General features: G+C 34.0%; 1 protein-coding gene across 1 annotated transcript in view; it reads right to left on the bottom strand.

Annotated features, from left to right (window-relative positions):
• The window catches only part of ADAMTS6 (ADAM metallopeptidase with thrombospondin type 1 motif 6), a 290745-nt gene that overhangs the window by 257525 nt on the left and 13547 nt on the right, over window positions 1-19673 (bottom strand). The window contains exons 4-6 of the mRNA XM_027041049.2: window positions 11875-12086; window positions 11284-11367; window positions 10639-10784 (exon numbers count right to left, since the gene is read on the bottom strand). Coding sequence (XP_026896850.1) covers window positions 10639-10784; window positions 11284-11367; window positions 11875-12086 — 442 coding nt within the window. The remainder of the gene's footprint in view (window positions 1-10638; window positions 10785-11283; window positions 11368-11874; window positions 12087-19673) is intronic.

Below are 19673 nucleotides of genomic sequence, written 5' to 3' on the forward strand. Positions count from 1 at the left end.
AGCTCTATCATTACCCCAGCTTACAACCTTGAAAATTTCCAGGTTCTGGTACAGACTAGGGAAAGCCAGGAGAACACAATGCAGTCTTGGAGTTGAAGAGACAGAGCAGAATATGGGGCACCATACTAGCTTAAATTTATAGGGCCAAGTATAGGAGAAGAGAAAGCTACACAAAGAGCAAATTCTGGAAACTTGCACAAGGAAACTCTTGATAATTTTTTAAAATGTTTATTTATTTATTTTGAGAGAGAGAAAAAGTGCACACGGAAGCGGTGGAGGAGCAGAGAGAGAGGGAAAGAGAGAGAATCCCAGGCAGGCCCAGTGTTGTCATCACAGAGCCCGACATGGGGCTCAATCACACAAAACGTGAGATTGTGACCCGAGCCAAAATCAAGAGTTGGACATTTAACCAACTAAGCCACCCAGACACTCAGGAAATTCTTGACAATTCTAATCAACACATAGGTGTGAGGAAAGAACCCAAGTCCAGGGAAAGAATTATCCAACAGGATTTGAGAGGACATAGCCCATCACTTATATAGCATGGGATTAAAGGGACTATTCCCACCCATCCCAACTAGAAAACCCCAGTATTGATAGGAATTTGTACAGGCAGTGTTCAAAAGGGACTTAGTACTGGTGATTAATTGGTCCTATACTGAACAAATATTAAAAGCAAGACACACACAAAAAATCAAGTTCCAAGGAACCTAAGTGCATTCCAGAAATCAGAATATTTATAGGAAAACAAAAATATCCTCCAATACCCAAAATGGCAAAACACTACAAGGTGATATCCAATCAAAGATTACCAGGTATGCAAAGAAGCAGGAAAACACAACACATAATAAAGAGATATATATTAGTTAATTGAAAGCGATTCAGAACTGACATAGTTACTAAAATCAGCAGACAATATCTTTAAAATAGCTTTAATACTTTTCAAAGCTTTCTATGTTCCCAAGTTTATATATCTCCAAAGAGATGTGGAAAATTAAAAAAATTAAACTACTAGAAATGAAAAAACTTATACTGAGTGAGATGAAAATATAAATTAGATAAGACCAATGACAGATTGGACATTGAGGGAGAAAAAAACTATGAACTTGAAGACATAGCAATACAAACTACCCCAAATGAAAAACACAGAGAAGAGAGAATTTAAAATAATAAGCATAAAATCAGTGAGCTGTGGAGTAATTTCAATCAGCCAAACGTCAGTGCAGTTGGAGTCACCAAGAAGGAAAGGGAACAAAACCAAAAAATATATTTGGGCAAATAATGACTAAAAATTTCAAAACTGATAAAATCAGATATAAGTAGCTCAGCAACCCTAAACATGAAGAAAACTATTTCAAAACACATCATAATCAAACTGTTTAAATCAGTAACAATGTAAAGAGTTGAAAACCATGAATACCCAAATTAATCTCATTAAAAATTTTAGGATACTCCACTCAACAACAGTGAATACACATTCTTTTCACCTGAAGTACACTTGAAACAAATGTCAAGAAAGACCATATTGTGGGCCATTAAACAATTCTCAATAAATTGAAAATCATTTGAGTAATACAAAGTATATTTTCTGACTGCAATAGGATTAAATTAGAAATAAAAGAATGATCTTTGGGAGGGTAAATATTTGGAAATAAATAACACAATTCTAAGGAGTGCATGGGTAAAAAAAAAGAAATACAGGGGAATTAAAAAGTATTGTGAGGTAAACAGAACCAGAAATAATACATAAACAAATTTGTGGGATGTGATAAAACTGTATTCAAAAGGAAATTTTTTAACACCGAACATATCAGAAAAAGCAGAAAGGTCACTAATCAGTGACCACAGATTCCACCTTAAGCAATTACAAAAAGAAGAGCAACAATAAACTCAAGGTATAGGAATGAAGACCGTAAAAATCACGGCAGAAATAAAGGAAATATAAAACAAAAACAACAGAGAAAACCACTAAAACCAAACTTGAGAAGGTCATTAAACCTCTAGCCAGAGTGACTAGGAAAAAGAGAACAAAAATTACTGATATCAAGAAGAGAGATAATGCAGATATTAAAAGGATAACAAAATGATACTGTATACAACTATGTCAATACATTCTCCAACTTTTTTTTTTTTTTTTTTTTGAGAGCGAGAGGGAGACAGAGAGAGAGAACATGAGCCAGGGAGGAGCAGAGGGAGAGGGAGAGAGAATCTTAAGCAGGCTCCATGCCCTATGGAGCCTGATGCAGGGCTCAATCTCATGATCATGAGAATGTGACCTGAGCTAATGTCAAGATTGGACACTTACGCAACTGAGCCACCCAGGCACCCCTGAAATGCATTACTTGAAAGACTCAAACTATCAAAGCACACTGAATAAAACTTAACACCCCTTTATCTCTTGAACTATTTAAATTGGTAATTAAAAATTACCCAAAGTTGGGGGGGGGGTGCTCAGTGACTCAGGTGGTTAAGAATCCAACTCTTCATTTTAGCTCATGTCATGATCTCATGGTTCATGAGTTCGAGCCTCTGCACTGTTAGCACAGAACCTGCTTGGGATTTCTCTCTCTCTCTTTCCCCCACTCCCCCTCAAAATTTATAAATCAACTTTAAAAAAATTACCAAAAAAGAAAACTCCAGGTCCAGATGTCTTTACTTTGTTTATTATAAAAAACATTTTTGCAGAAGAAATAATACTAAATTTATATGAACTTTCCCATAATATTGAAAAGGAAGAAATATTTTCTAATTCATTCTGGAGGTCAGCATTACTCTAATCCCAAACCAGACAGAGACATTATAAGAAAATTCCAGAAAAATTTCCCTCATAAGAAACAGATGCAAAGAAATAAACAAAATTTTGGCAAATCACATCTAATGATATATTAGAAGGATAATACATCATGGCCAAACTGAGTTCATCCCAGGAATGCAAGATTGGTGTAACATTCTAAACCAATCAATGCAATTCACTGTATTAATACACTAAAAAAGGAAACACAATATGATTATCTCAATAAATGCAGAAGAAGCATTTGACAAATCCAACATCCAATCCTGATAAAAACTCTCAACAGACTAGGATTAGAATAGAACTTTGTCAGCCTGATAAAGGGCATCTTTAAAAATGTAGAGCTAGTATCACACTTAATGGTGAAAGTTGGAATTCTTCCTCACTAAGATCAGGAACAAGATAAGGAAGTCTGCTATCACCACCTTTATTCCACATTGTACTAGGAGTTCTAGCCAGTGAAATAAGGCAAGAAAAAGAAATAAAATTTATTCATGATTAAAAGGAAACATAAAACTAACTTTAATCTCAAAAACATGATTATCTTTGCAGAAAATCTACTGTAATATTTTTAAAAGCTACTAAACCTAATAAATGAACTTAGCAAAATTGTAGGATACAATCAATTGTATTTTTATGTATGAGTGATGAATAATTATAAAATGAAATTTTTAAAATACCATTTACAATAACAACAAAAGTGAAGAAAGGTGTGAAAATCACAAAACATTGCTGAGAGAAATTTAAAAAGACCTAAATAAATGAAAAGATATACCCTTTCTGTAGGAAGAAATAATATGCATTATAAAGACATCAATTCACTAGGTCTAGCACAAACTAAATAGAAGCAGATTATACAAAATCATGAACAACAGCAGACAAAGATCATTGGGGGCCATCAAAGAAGTCTGCCTATCAAAGGCACCAACATTATTGAAGTATCTCTACATTACTATTTTTTCTGAATACCCTTACAATTCCTCCAAAAGGATTCTACAGCTGGATTACCTGGTATAAGTCTTTTAATTAATGTATAATCTTGCCAGTCATTTCACTTCTCTGTGCCCCAGTTTCCTCATCTATAAAATAGAGATAATAGAACATCTCTCATTCAGCTATTGTGATATTTAAAAGATAAAGCTTCTACAAGGCACTTAAGAATTTGGTACATAATTCAGGGCATCTGGGTGGTTCAGTCAGTTAAGCATGTGACTCTAGATCTTGGCTCTTGATCATGATCTCACAGTTGGTGAGTTCGACCCCTGTGTCAGGCTCTGTGCTGACAGTGCAGAGTCTGCTTGGGATTCTCCCTCTCTCTGCCTGTCTCTCTCTCTTTCAAAATAAATAAACAAATGTTAAAAAAAAAAAAGAATTTGGTACATAATAAACAACTGCATAAATACATCCATAAAACCAATATAAATAGTAAACTTACTATTCTTTATTTTTTTAAAGATTTTTTTTAATGTTTATTTATTTTTGAGAGACAGAACATGAGCAGGGGAGGAGCAGAGAGAGAGGGAGACACAGAAACCAAAGCAGCCTCCATCCAGGCTCTGAGGTGTCAGCACAGAGGCCAATGCAGGGCTTGAACCCACAAACTGTGAGATCATGACCTGAGCCGAAATTGGACGCTTAACTGACTGAGCCACCGAGGTGCCCCAACTTACTATTCTTTAGAGTTAAGTGTTTATTATAATATACCCCTTCTTTAACTTAACTAATGATTCCTATTGCAAATCAACCTCAGTTTTAGTCAAGGTTTGTACAAAGATAGTTCATTAAATTGCATGTATTTAGTCAATCTTAGGCAGCGAGAGAAAAGTATCTTCTCTTATCCATTTTTTATTAAGAAGCAAACATAGATAATGCCTGGGATGACCATAATCTTGATTTACCTGATCCTAGTTTGTGCCTACTGTCTAGGCATACCTGCTAATGGTACTCTCTTTCACTCTTAAAAGTGTCCCAGATTGCACAGGAATTTAAAGTTGCACAAGTTTATCATAACTCTTGATTGGAATGGAAACTGAATCTAGATAAATACACTTGAGTAAGGAATCAACAAACCAGGAATGAAATGAACAGAAACTGAAAAAAGAAGAAGGGTATAGGCAGTATGGATAACTAAAAATGAAAGAACCAAAGTTGTTAGAGAATAATATATGTTTCAAAATGTCCAAATAAGAAAACCAATTCATCCACAAATTGAATTCAAGATTCCTTTGCTGCCTATAAACTCACAAATTCTTTTCTTTTAATGTTTATTTATTTTATTTTGAGAGAGAGAGAGAGAGAGAGAAATAATCCTAAGCAGGCTCTGTGCTGTCAGTGCAGAACCCAACATGGGGCTTGAACCCATGAACCATGAGATCATGACCTGAGTCGACATCAAGAGTCAGAGGCTCAACCAACTGAGCCACCCAAGTGGCCCTAAACTCACAAATTCTTAAAAACTTAGTGATAGTCCATGAACAATTCATCAGGCATTTCCTTAAGGCTTAAAAAAAATCCATAGATGAATAGCAAATAAGTGTTAATACACCAAATTTAATTTCCTTTTCCTCTGTTTTAATATATAATCTTAAAGCCAATACGTAATTCTGATAGATACATTCTATAGAAATTGAGAAAACTTGTTTAAATCTACACACTGTAGACCAAGTTTTAGCAAGAAACTATTTTTTAGAGCTATTTTCAATCTCTTATCTGAAAACATTAGTTGACTTTGGAAATTCTAATCCCTTTAATATCCAGCAGCAACTAAACAAATAGTCGTGATCCCTTAAGAGGATAAATATATTCATTTTAATTAAAGACTGAATTATGTGACTTGGTGTGCACTTTTGCATTTGTATTATGAGATGTATTTATGTGTCCTATGCATTTCAATAATGAAAAACTGAAAAGGAAGTATAATTTTAAAGAATAGCCTATTAATAGAGGCATTCTTAAATGATCTGCATCTTGATCTTAAATTTTCAAGAATTTAGTCAAAGAATAAAGTCCTGGAATGGGCCACAACATAGATGAACGTTGAAAACACTATGCAAAGTAAAAGCCAGTCACAAAAGACTACATATTGTATAATTCCATTCATACAAAAAGTCCTGAATAGGCAAAGCTATAGAGACTAAAATTAGATTAGTGGTTGCCTCAGCCTGGGGCTAGGATGGGGAGGATAAGGGAATGGGGAATAACTTCTTACAGGAATGAAGGAAATATACTAAAATTAATTATGGTGATGGTTGTACAATCCTCCACATATACTAAAAGCCACTGAGTTGTATATTTAAGTGGGCAAACTTATGGTCTATTAATTATATCTCAGTAAATCCATTACCAAAAATAATTTAGGTTATAATTCCTATCTGAAACATATATTGTTATATACTAATATCTTAAAGATGGAAAACTTGATTCTAATATTTGATAGAAAAAATTCAGGAAATTTATCCATTTGTCTGTTTGTGTTAATTGCTCAACATTGATGCAAATACTACACTTTATGTCACTACATTCCTACTGATTTTCAGACTATAAATAGATTTCTTAAATGCTTTTCCCACAAAACAAATTTAGAAATTGTCTTGACTTTAAATTTGGTGGAAATTTCCTAGCTTCATTTAAAAATATAAATATTTTTTTAATAATCTGTCAAATTGTAGATATGTATTCCTTAGTAGCCATTAATTTACAGTATCTCAATACAAAGTTTAATAAGAATAATGTGAAGATTTTGTAACATGCATAACTTTTTAAGTGTGTACATACAGTCCTATTTTATCTTCTTAAATTCTATTTGTAGAGTTTCAAGTAAAAAATACTAATCATTTCTTGACCAAGTTATATACGTTTCGTATTCAATTATTTTTAAAAAGTTACCAAATCCCCCCACATATTAGACACCAGTGCTACCAACACTGATATGGGTACTTGCAAGCTGGACCCAGCTCCAAGAGAAATCCTCCATTGTGATATACATACCTCATGAAAGAAAAAGAGATCAGGTGGTCCCTAGTAGCCTTTACTGCTGCTGCAGACAAATGCAGCCTTGGCCACTGAGTACCTCTGCAATCTTCACCAAGGCTAACCTCAGCTGACAAAGCTGTATAGAGACTACATTGCTGGAATTTCTCCAGAGCTAGAAACGCCATACTCAACTCAGCCAGCACCCTTATGCCCACCCACAGATAAATATCTTTCTCTACTAAAACCATTCCACAAAATTTGGAAGGAGTGACTCTTCCATCAAATGCACAGACATCAACACAAAGCTACAGAGACATGGAAAATCAAGGAAATATGACACCACCAAATGAATACAATTATTTTCCAGTAAGTGACTACAAAGGAATGGAAATCTACAAATTGACAATTCAAAATAATTATTCTTAAAAAGTTCAGCAACCTAAAAAAGAATATATATCAATGATATCAGAAAAGAATATATGAATAAAATAATAGGTTCAAAAGAAAAGTCAAAATATAGAAAAGAACCAAATTCTGAAGCTGAAGAATGAAATGAATGAAATTTAAAAATGCAACAGAGAGCAACAATAGAAGATGTGATCAAGCAGAAGAAAGAAACTGTGAACTTGCAAACAAGTCATTTAATATTACCCGCTAAAAGAAAAGCCAAAAAGTGAAGAAAGCCTACCTAAATGATGGGACATCATGATGTGAAATAACATTAGCAATATGGGAGTACAAGAAGAAAAGACAGAGAAAGGAGCAAAACTTATTTAAGGAAATAATGGCTGAGAACTTTCCATATCTGGGGAGATATATGAACATCCAGGTCCACAAAGTCATATTGTACACCTTAAGTATGTACAATGTTGTCTGTCAATTATACTTCAAATATTAAAAAAAGATTAGATAAAGCTAGCTAGTATATAACAAATGTTCATTATATAGATATGAACATGTATAAAAATAAACAAGTACATATAAAATTAAAATGTATGTGCATATATAAATAGTTTTTAATATACTCTTTGGTGTTAATACAGTATTTTTGATACCAGATAAAACAACAGAATTTTAAATTTTTTATTTTACTTATTGATTTCTGTCTAGTCATGGTGGTCTTATAGCTTTGTAGAATGCAGTTTGCTTTAAATTTATGTCAAATAAAAAAAGAAAATATTATTTGCAAACAGGAGATAGTATTTTTGGGTTTTTATATTTTTTTTCAAAAGTAACTATTATTACCTAAGTAACTATAGTTCCAAATGGTTTTCTGCTTAAAACATTTAAATCCCTAAGATAAAATTTGTCCTAGTGGAGATAAACCTATCTATCAATTTTTCTCTGGAATTCTCAGTAAACACATTATACATCTCCCTAGTGAGCTGACATTTCAAGCAAACATAAATCAAGATCTTACCTATAAATAGTGAAGTCACAACCCTGAACATGTTAATAAGTGAGTTACATGAAACAATGAAAAATGTTAATATAAACCATCTATAAAAATTCTTATAATAATTTTCACTAAGAGTAACAGTATGATTTAAAGATATATTGAATTTCACAAACCAAAAATATATAAGGAAGAATCAAGGATGGTAAAACATCCAATTAAAAACTCTAAATATTAGAGATTATATTCATCACACTTAGATGTCACTGCATGGCCCTAATAATTCAAAGATAATTAGACTTTTATGTAAGTAGACTTTTAAATAAGATAAAAGTTACTTTGGGACTTTATAACAATTTCAAAAGGCATTTTATGCTGCTTCAAAGAGACACTTTTCTAAGCTCCACTACATAACCAATCTAAAATGATATGAGATATGAACTCTTCAAAGTACTGTTCTATTAAATTCTGAGATCACTTCTAGGGCTAGTGTGACCATTAGGAGACAAGTTTAAAACAAAAGTTCATGTTCAAACCTCAGGCATCAAAAAGGCACTCAAAGTGGCTTATAGAAACAAGGAAGAGCTCTGCAGAGGATCAGAAAAATATGTGGGTCAATTCAGAGGAACAAGTCAGACAGCTGAATGTAGTAGCCAGTGCAAAGAAAGGATGGCTAACTGCCCAGACATATTTCACTACTCAAATACTTATAAATGTGCACTCCTTGTATAGCTACTGTCATCTGATGCAAAAGTTAAAAATTGAATGCTCATACAATAACAAAAAAGCACCAGGAGCCCACTAGGCATTGCCTTTTAGGGAGAGGTAGGCTTTATAAATATAAACACAGAAGCCAATGTAAATATCTGTAATCATTTTGTTAACCATATATAACAGACATTTTCCTGTAGTAATTTCATTGACACTAATCATATCCATATATATTTTTACACAAAGGTTTCTATATTCGCACAATGCTTAGTATATTTTTAACTCCTCAAATATATTTGGGAATCATTCCAGACCACAAGACTCCGAGGAATTGCAGAATTTATCAGACTGACATGTCAACACATATGAATATAGAACCCATACAATGTTGTTTTTATTCAGCAAGCATGTCATAAACATCTACCTGGCTTATGATGCCAGGTAGATGAAGTCAATTGAAGTCATTGTAATTGTTAAAAAAATAAACTCTGAAACTTTAAATCTACAACTTAGTTAACAGGTATATTTTTTAAAAAGCTAAATTCACATTATCTTCTGAGATCTCAAGATTCTGATGCCATATAACTTTATACTCCCTCCATAGAATTTAATGTAGAGTCAATGGGCACAGTACAGATGAAATACATGTTAAATACTATCTTGTGAATTAAAAGAAATGATCAAGATAACAAAGGCAATTCCATTTCACCAAGATAGAATAATGCTTCCATTTTGTTTATTGCTTTTTTTTTTTTTTTAATTGATAGCAGGTCAAAAGACATGCTCATCTTAAAATGATTTAAGCATGCCTCTCACCAGTCATAATTAGGGTATAAACAAACTAAGAAAGCTGTAATCAAAGTATAGTATACTCACCGTATAATCAAAGAAGATAGGATCACCAGGGGTTGAGCCCTGAACTTTATATTGCTAAATGAGTGATCTTGAGCTATTTAAGTATTTTGAACTAGTTTCCTCATTATTCACATGGGAAAAATAATCATGATATCTACTTCACAGAGTTCTTATTGGAGAGTAAGGAATAAAAGGATCTGAACACAGTTTTCTAAACTTGGAAAGAAATATAAAAATTCAGTGGGTTATCATCAAATAACAATTTTGCTGAGAAACAAGCTATTCAACATATAATGTAATATACCTGCTTCTTTATACCATAATTAAAATATTTTTAATTAAATAAATATTCATCCAGGGCATTGAGGAGGGCAACTGTTGGGATGAGCACTAGGTGTTGTATGGAAACCAATCTGACAATAAATTATATTTAATATAAAAAATTCATCTAAGTAAATTATACAACTATTGATGTCCTCGCTTTTAATAATTTAGAGGTAAGAATAATTAATATATTTTATAACATTATATTTTATAATATATTTTCTAAAAAGAGTGATGACTCATTTTTGTTTTTAAAATTTAATCTTCTCATACTGTTTAACCTTTGTTTTACTATGCATTTCAATTAATAAAACATATATGAGCTTCCAGTTAAGCTTTATGAATAGATATGAGTAGAAGGAAAGATGTTTATTAAATTTCTAAGTCAACTCTAAATCTGTTCTTTTTTCTTATCTGATTCATTTGATGCAAACCAATAATAGGGTAATATATTGTCTCACTGGTGAATAACAAATTAACATTTTGCTTTCAACATACTTATTACCTGAATGAGGCTTTAGATAGAACCAAATATAGTTAAAATATTAAACACAACAATCAGAGGTAAAATATTTGCAACAAGCCATACCTAGTAATAAGAACAGCATTATCGTGGTGGGCAATCCCATTTTCTGGAATGGTGTTTCCATCACTTTGGTGGGAGAGAATGGATTTCTGCCATTTACAGAAGCTATCGAGGGACTTGTCTGCATGGTGGTTTATCTCCAAGTTTGGCTGCAATACAACATGCATACCAGAAATGTTCCAAACAAATTACTAAGGTCAGTTGTTAAAACTTCTGAAGACTAAAGTGGGACTATAATTAGAAGCAGTGGTTTCTAGGAATAATCTCTTGCCAATTTTTATTTCTGTAATATCTGACCTAGAGTTTAGTGTACTATTGAACATTCTTTCTAGTGTCAGCTTTAATGATAATATGAATATATGTGATCATTAGCAACCAAAACCACTATTATAAGATCTGCCATGCCAATACTCATCTTTCTACTGAAACACATAGCTCATATACATATATATAGTTCTAACATGACATAAGAGGTATATTCTTATAAACTATTTAAAATTTGCTTAAAATATTAAATGCTTAGGAGTGAAAATCATATTCAACTAGAACTTCCTAGAACTTCCAATAATAAGATATTTTATTTTGTAATACATAATTCTATAGCTTGTCTGTTAAGAGTTTTAGATTTCTAAACTAACTCATTCTTACCTGATCTTCTGTAAGAACAATTAACCGGGCCACTATAATATTCACAACGTTTCCTAGGCTGGAATCACGGTAAAGTTTGGCAACCTGACCTCCAAAAAATAAGAAAAGACACAAAGTCAGACAAAAATCATAGGGTGATTGTTTAATATTTTTTTAAAGAATGGTAAAATAATTGTTCATAAATTTAACCACTGTGTATATAAAAAGGTATTATTTGATCTCATATCACTTAGAACTCTACCCCCAAGATGCCTCCATAAAAGATTTGTTATACAAATCTACCTCAAGAAACATTTTCTCCTAAAACTGAACTACAAATAGTAATTAAGAGGGTGAGCTGATGTTCCAAGTCAAATAAAACCTCTTAAACAAGATTTAGTACGACCCATTCAAACTGTCATATTATCTGAAAATGAACAATAAAGTCACCTTTACATTTATTTCCTATGGAATTGAAACATTAATATATCATTTTGTTCTCATTTCAGACAAGTAAATTTTTAAAATCATCAATTCACATTAAAAATCCATGACCTTAGTCAAAACCACACATTATTAAGTTAAAATATTATATAGAGGCATCAAACTTACAATATTCATCACACTCAAAATGTAATGTTCAATGTCTTTGCGGCCATGGTAGCCCACCATCATTTTGTCTGCCACTACCAATGTCTCCACAAACCGCTCAATGCTTACTGATCTCTTCTGTCTGTGGCGGATATGCGTGCCATTAATTGGTAGTGAAGAAGGAAAAGTAGATGTGTCATTCAGCCACCAGGGTTTGCCACTTCTTATGAGGTCTACAATAAAAATAATTAATTCAGATAGGTTCACTAATTAAACTTACTTATTTTTAGATCTTTCATATAGACATGCTTCTCATAAACTATCTAAAGCAGTAAGACTTTTCATAGTGAGGAGAAGGGATGAGGAAATGCGGCAGTGAGAAAACTAAACCTTTTACAAGTATCAAAACAATCATTTTATCTGAAAAAATAAACATTAATAACATATAGCTGCTCATAAAAACAAAACAAAATAAGCCCAATGAATTACATAACAAAAATTTTTTTAAATAATCATTTCATATTATTTCAGTGATTATGTCATAATACTTTTAAATATAGAATATGTACTTTATACAGTTTTTTTTTCTAAAAACAACTAGAGCATTAACTTTCTAAACACTCTCAAATACTTTTTCTTTTTTTTTTTTCTTTTTGAGAGAAAGAGACGGCACAAGTGAGGGAGGGGGAGAGAGACAGGGAGACACAGAATCTGAAACAGGCTCCAGGCTCTGAGCTGTCAGCACAGAGCCCAACATGGGGCTTGAACTCAGGAACAGTGATATCAGGACCTAGGCCAAAGTCATATGCTCAACTGACTGAGCCACCCAGCAGCCCCTCTAAAATAGTTCTGATGAAGAACATTAACACTGCAAAAATCTATTCCCTTTAAAAAAATTTTTAACATTTATTTATTTTTGACAGACAGAGCGAGACAGAGCACAAGTAGTGGAGGGGCAGAGAGAGGGGGATACACAGAATCCAAAGCAGGCTCCAGGTTCTGAGCTGTCAGCACAGAGCCCAACATGGGCTCGAACTCATGGACCAGACTGCAAGATCATGACCTGAGTGGAAGTCGGCCGCTCAAATGACTGAGCCACCCAGGTGCCCCTATGCCTTTAAGTAATCTCTACACCCAATGTGGGGCTTGAACTCACCACCCCAAGATCAAGAGTCACATGTTCTACCAACAGAGCCAGTCAGACTCCCCACAAAATCCTATTCCTTCACAGTATTTATTTTAAAGTAGGATGCTTTTATTAAACTTTCTTTTTTAAATATATTTTTTTAAAACATTTATTCACTTTTTGAGAGACAGAGACAGAGTGTGAACAGGACAGGAGCAGACAGAGAGGGAGACAAAGAATCCAAAGCAGGCTCCAGGCTCTGAGCTGTCAGCACAGAGCCCAATGCAGGGCTTGAGCTCACCAACCGTGAGATCATGACCTGAGCCGAAGTCAGACACTTAACTGACTGAGCCACCCAGGCGCCCCTTTTTTTTTTAAATATATATTTTTTTGACGTTTAAACTCTCTTAATTAGAGGAATTCTGCCCTATAAGTCTCAATACTTTTTTAAGGTTTATATATTTATTTTGAGAGACGGGAAGGGAGCATAATTGAGGGAGGGGCAGCGAGAGAGAAAGAAAGAATCATAAGCAGGCTCCATATTGTCAGTGCAGAGCCCCACTCAGGGCTTGACCTCATGAACCACGAGATCATGACCTGAGCCGAAATAAAGAGTCGGTTGCTTAAATTAACTGAGCCATACAGGCATACCTAGAAATCTCAATTCGAAAAGACTGAATTTTTTTTTTATTTAATTTTGTGGTGTACAAGTATTTATACTGACAGAGAACCCAAAGTTTTCCTCTTCTAAAACCTAGAGGTAAACGGTGTTAGAATGAGTATTGAAAGATTATGGTTCCAGCATAACTTGCTTTAAACTACATTTTACTGTGGTTTACAGTTTAATCCTTTATTTTCTAGACATTTGGTCCTTCAGTACACAGGCAACCTTTTAGTACGATGGCATCTGTAAACACTTGACCGATTTATATTCATCTTTATTTAATAAACTTGAAAAGGTACAGGTCCTCTGCATACTTCACTTTCATATCTGTATGTTGAATAAGAAGTCTTTCTAACCTCTACTTATTGAAAAACTTAGTGAGGAAAATCAGATTAATTTATATAATACGCTTGACAGAAATTGGCAGTATTCTCTATTATTTTTCTAATTTCTTTAGCCTTGCCTTTTATAAATTACTTTGATATAAGTTTTAAGCAATAAGAGATGGAAATGACTATGAAAAGTAACAGTAAAATATTTTTGAAACTCATATAAATTAAGTATTTTTATTCCTAAAGGTCCAGAGAGGCAGAGACATAGTATTTCTTATTTCAAAAGTATAACTTCCAGGGGGCACCTGGGTGGCTCAGTTGGTTAAGTGTCTGACTTCGGCTCAGGTCGTGATCTCAAGGTTCATGAGTTCGAGCCCTGCATCGGGCTCTGTGCTAACAGCTCAGAGCCTGGAACCCGCTTCAGATTTTGTGTCTCCCTCTCTCTCTGACCTTCCCCAGCGTGCATTCTGTATCTCTCTCTCTCCAAAAGAAATAAACATTAAAAGTATAACTTCCAGGGGCACCTGGGTGGCTCAGTCGGTTAAGTTTCTGACTCCTGATTTTGGCTCAGGTCATGATCTCACTCACAGTGAGTTCGAGCCCTGCATTGGGCTCCATGCTGATGGCACAGAGCCTCTTAGAATTCTCTCTCTCTCCCTCTCTCTCTGACCTTCCCCCAATCACACACATGCTCGCTTTCTCTCTCTCCCCCTCCAAATTAATAAACAAACATGAAAAAAAGTATAACTTCCAGATAACCAATAAGTATTCCCCTATTCTAGAAAGACTCAAGGTGGCCACCAAGACTTCTTATTGTTTACACTTTGTGTGATCTCTTCCCCTTTAGTGTGGATGGGACCTGTGACTTGCTTCTAAACAGTATAATACAGCAAAGATAATGCGATGTACATGATTATATATCAATGAGTACATAATTATGTTACATAATACTGTAGCATTTTTCTTCCTAGAGTCCTTCCCTTGCTGGCTTAGAGGAAGCAAGCAATCAAGTTAGAGAACTATACATGGCGAGGAACTACAGACAGCCTCTAGCAGACAACCAGCCCCAAACGAAAGTTTTCAGTCTTATAGTAGCAAGGAACTGAATGCTGCCAATAAACGTGGGAATTCCTCCCCAGTCAAGACCAGATGAGAACCCGGTCCTGGCTAAGGCTAAGTTGATAATTCATTCATGTACAATTTGTGGTCCACAGAAACTGTGAGATAATAAAAACATATTGCTTAAGCCACTGAGTTTATAGTAATATTGTGCTGAAATGGTCAAAATCCTTTCTGCATTAACATAATTCCAATTTCTTTTGCTCAGTCTTCCATGATCCTAAAACCACTCATGTATTCAAATCATGCCTTGTTTTCCCTTTCTCTGGATGGACAGCCTAAATGTCTAAACATAGGATTTAATTTCCATTATTTTGTCATTTTCACTTCTCTGATCCATCCAATTTCTCCTTATATTTATTTCAAGTACTATGAAAAGAATTAGACATTATTGGGCAAAATAAACACAGCAACGCTGTTTCTCATTAAATAGCATTCAGTATAAGGTAGCTACTGTTATCATCATTTTCATAAATTTCAGACTTACGTTGTTAGTTTGCTTATCACTCCATCAGATAAATGTATATATAATGTCTTTAATGGACATTCTTTTTTTTTTAAGTTTATTTATTTATTTTGATAGAGAGCATGTGCAAATGGGACAGGGCCACAGAGAGAGAGGGAGAGAGAGAGAATCCCAAGCCGACTCTACAAGGCCAGCACATCTTCTTTATCCATTTGTCAGTTGATGGACATTTAGGCTCTTTCCATAATTTGGCTATTACTGAAAGTGCTGCTGTAAACATTGGGGTACAAGTGCCCCTAGGCCTCAGCACTCCTCTGGTTTCATTTTAAAAATTAAATCAATCCAGCATGATTAGATCATTACAAACCAGTATCTACATTCTGTAATTGTCAATTGTTTAATGTTAAGTTTAATCATCTGTACTATCTTTTTTAGTCTAATATAGGATATGCAATTGACTTAATTTTATTTCATAACAAAGATTTGTAGATATTCAAATGATACTCATTACATATGCTTTGCTCAATTTAATTTTGCATAGAATATAGAATGTTAAAGAAAATATTCCTCCATAAACATATACAATAAATAACTTTTCCCCAAAACCAAACACATGGATCTCTTTGCCACCTGATATAAGATCTTATATTTTTCATCAATCTCAAAATATGTTTAAATGCATACAGTCATTCACAATTAATGCACTGACCTGCTTTATTTTTCACTAAAAGCACTATTACTTCTTGGTACTTGGCTATGTATTTGTTTCCTTGGTTGATTTTTTAGTTAACTGTCTCTCTTTACTAGAATACAAGCTTCATGGGAGCAGAAACTTTTCCTGTTATATTTATTGCTGCATATCCAATATCTAGCCTGACACATACATGCTAAATGAATATTTATCTAATAAATACATAAGTAAATCATGCAGGTACAGAGACATAATAATATCTGTAACAATGGATAATAGGAGCATTCAGTTATACCTGGGTAATGGTAAAGGAGCAACTTTCACTTCCTTGTTTTTCTTTTTATCACATACTTACTAAATTTTCTACAAAAAACAGGTATTTCTCATAATTTTTAAAAAATTAATAGCATAATCTAATTAGAATGGGAAACTTTATATCTGAATATGAGACAAATATACCCACTTTCAAAATGGTTTTTCCAACTTATATTTTGATATAAAATTGAGTTCCCAATAACCAGTTAATTGGCAATTAATACCCATAAACGCACATGTCATTTGAATTATGCTGTCAAAATAGTATCAGAATTAAGATCAGTAGTTCTTTTTTTTTCTTTTTAAAATATTTTTTTTAATGTTTATTTATTTTTGAAAGAGAGAGAGAGAGAGACAGCACAAGTAGGGTAGGGGAAGAGACAAAATCAAAGAATCCAAAGAAAGCTCCAGGCTCCAAGCTGTCAGCACAGAGACCGATGTGGGACTCGAACTCATGAGCTGTAAGATCATGACCTGAGCCAAAGTTGGCCACTTAACTGACTGAGCCACCCAGGCACCCCAAGATCAGTAGTTCTTAACCAGACCTATCTCAAACTCATTAAACACAAAATACCTTTTCTAGTGATATTCCTATGGAACTACTATAATGTTTTCCACTCATGGGAAGCCAGTGAAGTGTTTGAAGGTGTATAATTAAACTAGATTTAAGAGAAAACACACTAAAGACAGAACAACAAACCTGAAGACAGGAAGACCAGTTAGAAAGTCATTATAGTGGTATAGGCAAGAGATAACAGGGGTCTGAACTACATGGACTGGTGTTAAAGGTAACAGAAATGACTGGTGAATAGATTAAAAGTTAGGAAATAGTCACAGTAATCCACTCAAGATTTTTTAGTTACTCAAGAATATCTCATTGGCCTGCTTTATTTTCCACTAATAACACAGTAAGCTAGGGGGAGAGACTGTGGAAAAAGAAAATCTTCCCCAAAAAGGGCAGAATTTTATGATGGCACTAAGAGTGGATTTGCTGCACTATTTGACTCGTCCTTAAACCTTAGGAAAAGAAGGATCTGCCCCAGTAAGGCCAGTGAATAATAAGATAGGCACTTCAAAAGAGGATAACTTGAATATCTAAGGGTCAAGAGATATTTTTCAGAATATTATGAAATCATTAAGTATTTTTGCAAAAAGTGATCTTTAAGATCATGAAGTGAAGGATGTCATATTACAGCAAAAGTGATGAGAAAATTGTTTCACAATAAACAACTAAATATTTTAATCGTAGTTTTTCAAGAATGTATATATAGTTGTAATTATAGCCTAAATTTTGCTAAATTTAAGAAAAACTAAACTATTTCCATAATATTTAGTTTCATTACTCAATGAATATTCTTTCACTGTTTCCTATGAAATTTTATTTCATATCTTAAGTGGATTCACTTTAAGTCGCCTTTTTCTAGTACCAATTATTCTTCATCAAGAAGGACCTTCCAGAGATTACTCATGAAGAGAATATGCAAAAAGAGAACAGTCAGCTGAAGAAAGAACTCCAAAGAGCACTTATATTTGAAGCAGAAGGAGCCCAAGAAGCATATGGATATAAACTAAAGAGTGACGCATCCACTAATTCATAAGATAACCCATTCTATTTTCTATAAATCTACTTGTTGAACCTATACCATTTTTTCCTAAAATCATTTGTTGGTGAACTTTTCTTTGTATTAAGCTAAAACCTGCTTCTGAAATATTCTACCTCTGGTTTTAGCTACTAGAACTACACAGAACAAATCTAATCTTCTTTTTTTTTTTTTTTTTTTAAAGATTTTAAGTAATCTCTACACCCAGCATGGGGCTTGAACTCACAACCCTGAAATCAAGAGTTGCACACTCCACTGACTGAGCCAGCCAGGCATTCCTAATCTTTTTTTTTAATACAAAAGTTCTTTAAATACTAGAAACAGTCATCTCAATAATAATGATAGCAAAATTACATGTGAGTGATTAATGTGTGCTGAAAGAAGTACTCAGACAGGCTGGGTAGTTTGTCCAAAGCTAGAGTAAACCATATTCTTTCTATCATGCCAAGCCAAAATATCCCCTATTTTGTAAGTTTTCTAATCTTTAGACTAAGGAGCCTCCTAACTCCTTACCTCTAGTCTTGCTCTTCTCTTATTCAGTCTCTATAGGACTGCCAGGATAATATTTCTAACACCCAAATCTGATCATGTGATTCCTATTGCTTAACACCTTTCAATGGGTTTCCAGCACACTTAAGATAAACAAACTCCTTAACATGGTTTACAAGCCCTTTGTGTCTGGGCCTTCCTTGTCACTTCAGTGTCATCTCTCACTGCCACTTCTCACCCAGTGTGAAATTCACTCCTATCCCTGCAGCCCACATTCTAATATGTATCCTGTTATAGGAACTGGTAATGACTGCAATGTGACATTCTCTCTGTTTGTTCAGAAAGTTTGTAAATGCTATTTCCTCTATGTGGAACACTTTACCCACATTTCTTCCACTTGTGCACAGCTACCTTCTTTCTCCCTCAGGCCCCAGCTTAGAATTCACTTCCTGGCACAAAAACAGGCACTCAGATCAATGGAACAGAATAGAGAACCCAGAAATGGACCCACAAACGTATGGCCAACTAATCTTTGACAAAGCAGGAAAGAATATCCAATGGAATAAAGACAGTCTATTCAGCAAGTGGTGCTGGGAAAACTGGACGGCGACATGCAGAAGAATGAACCTGGACCACTTTCTTATACCATACACAAAAATAAACTCAAAATAGATGAAATGTAAGACAGGAAGCCATCAGAATCCTCAAGGAGAAAGCAGGCAAAAACCTCTTTGACCTCAGCTGCAGCAACTTTTTACTCAACAAGTCTCCAGAGGCAAGGGAAACAAAAGCAAAAATGAACTACTTGGACCTCATCAACATAAAAAGCTTCTGCACAGCGAAGGAAACAATCAGCAAAAATAAAAGGCAACTGATGGAATGGGGGAAGATATTTGCAAATGACACAGCAGATAAAGTGTTAGTACCCAAAATCTATAAAGAATTTATCAAACTCAACACCCTAAAAACAAATAATCCAGGGAAGAAATGGGCAAAAGACATGAAAAGACACTTCTC

This window comes from Acinonyx jubatus, chromosome A1, assembly GCF_027475565.1.
Source record: "Acinonyx jubatus isolate Ajub_Pintada_27869175 chromosome A1, VMU_Ajub_asm_v1.0, whole genome shotgun sequence".
Lineage (NCBI taxonomy): Eukaryota > Metazoa > Chordata > Mammalia > Carnivora > Felidae > Acinonyx > Acinonyx jubatus.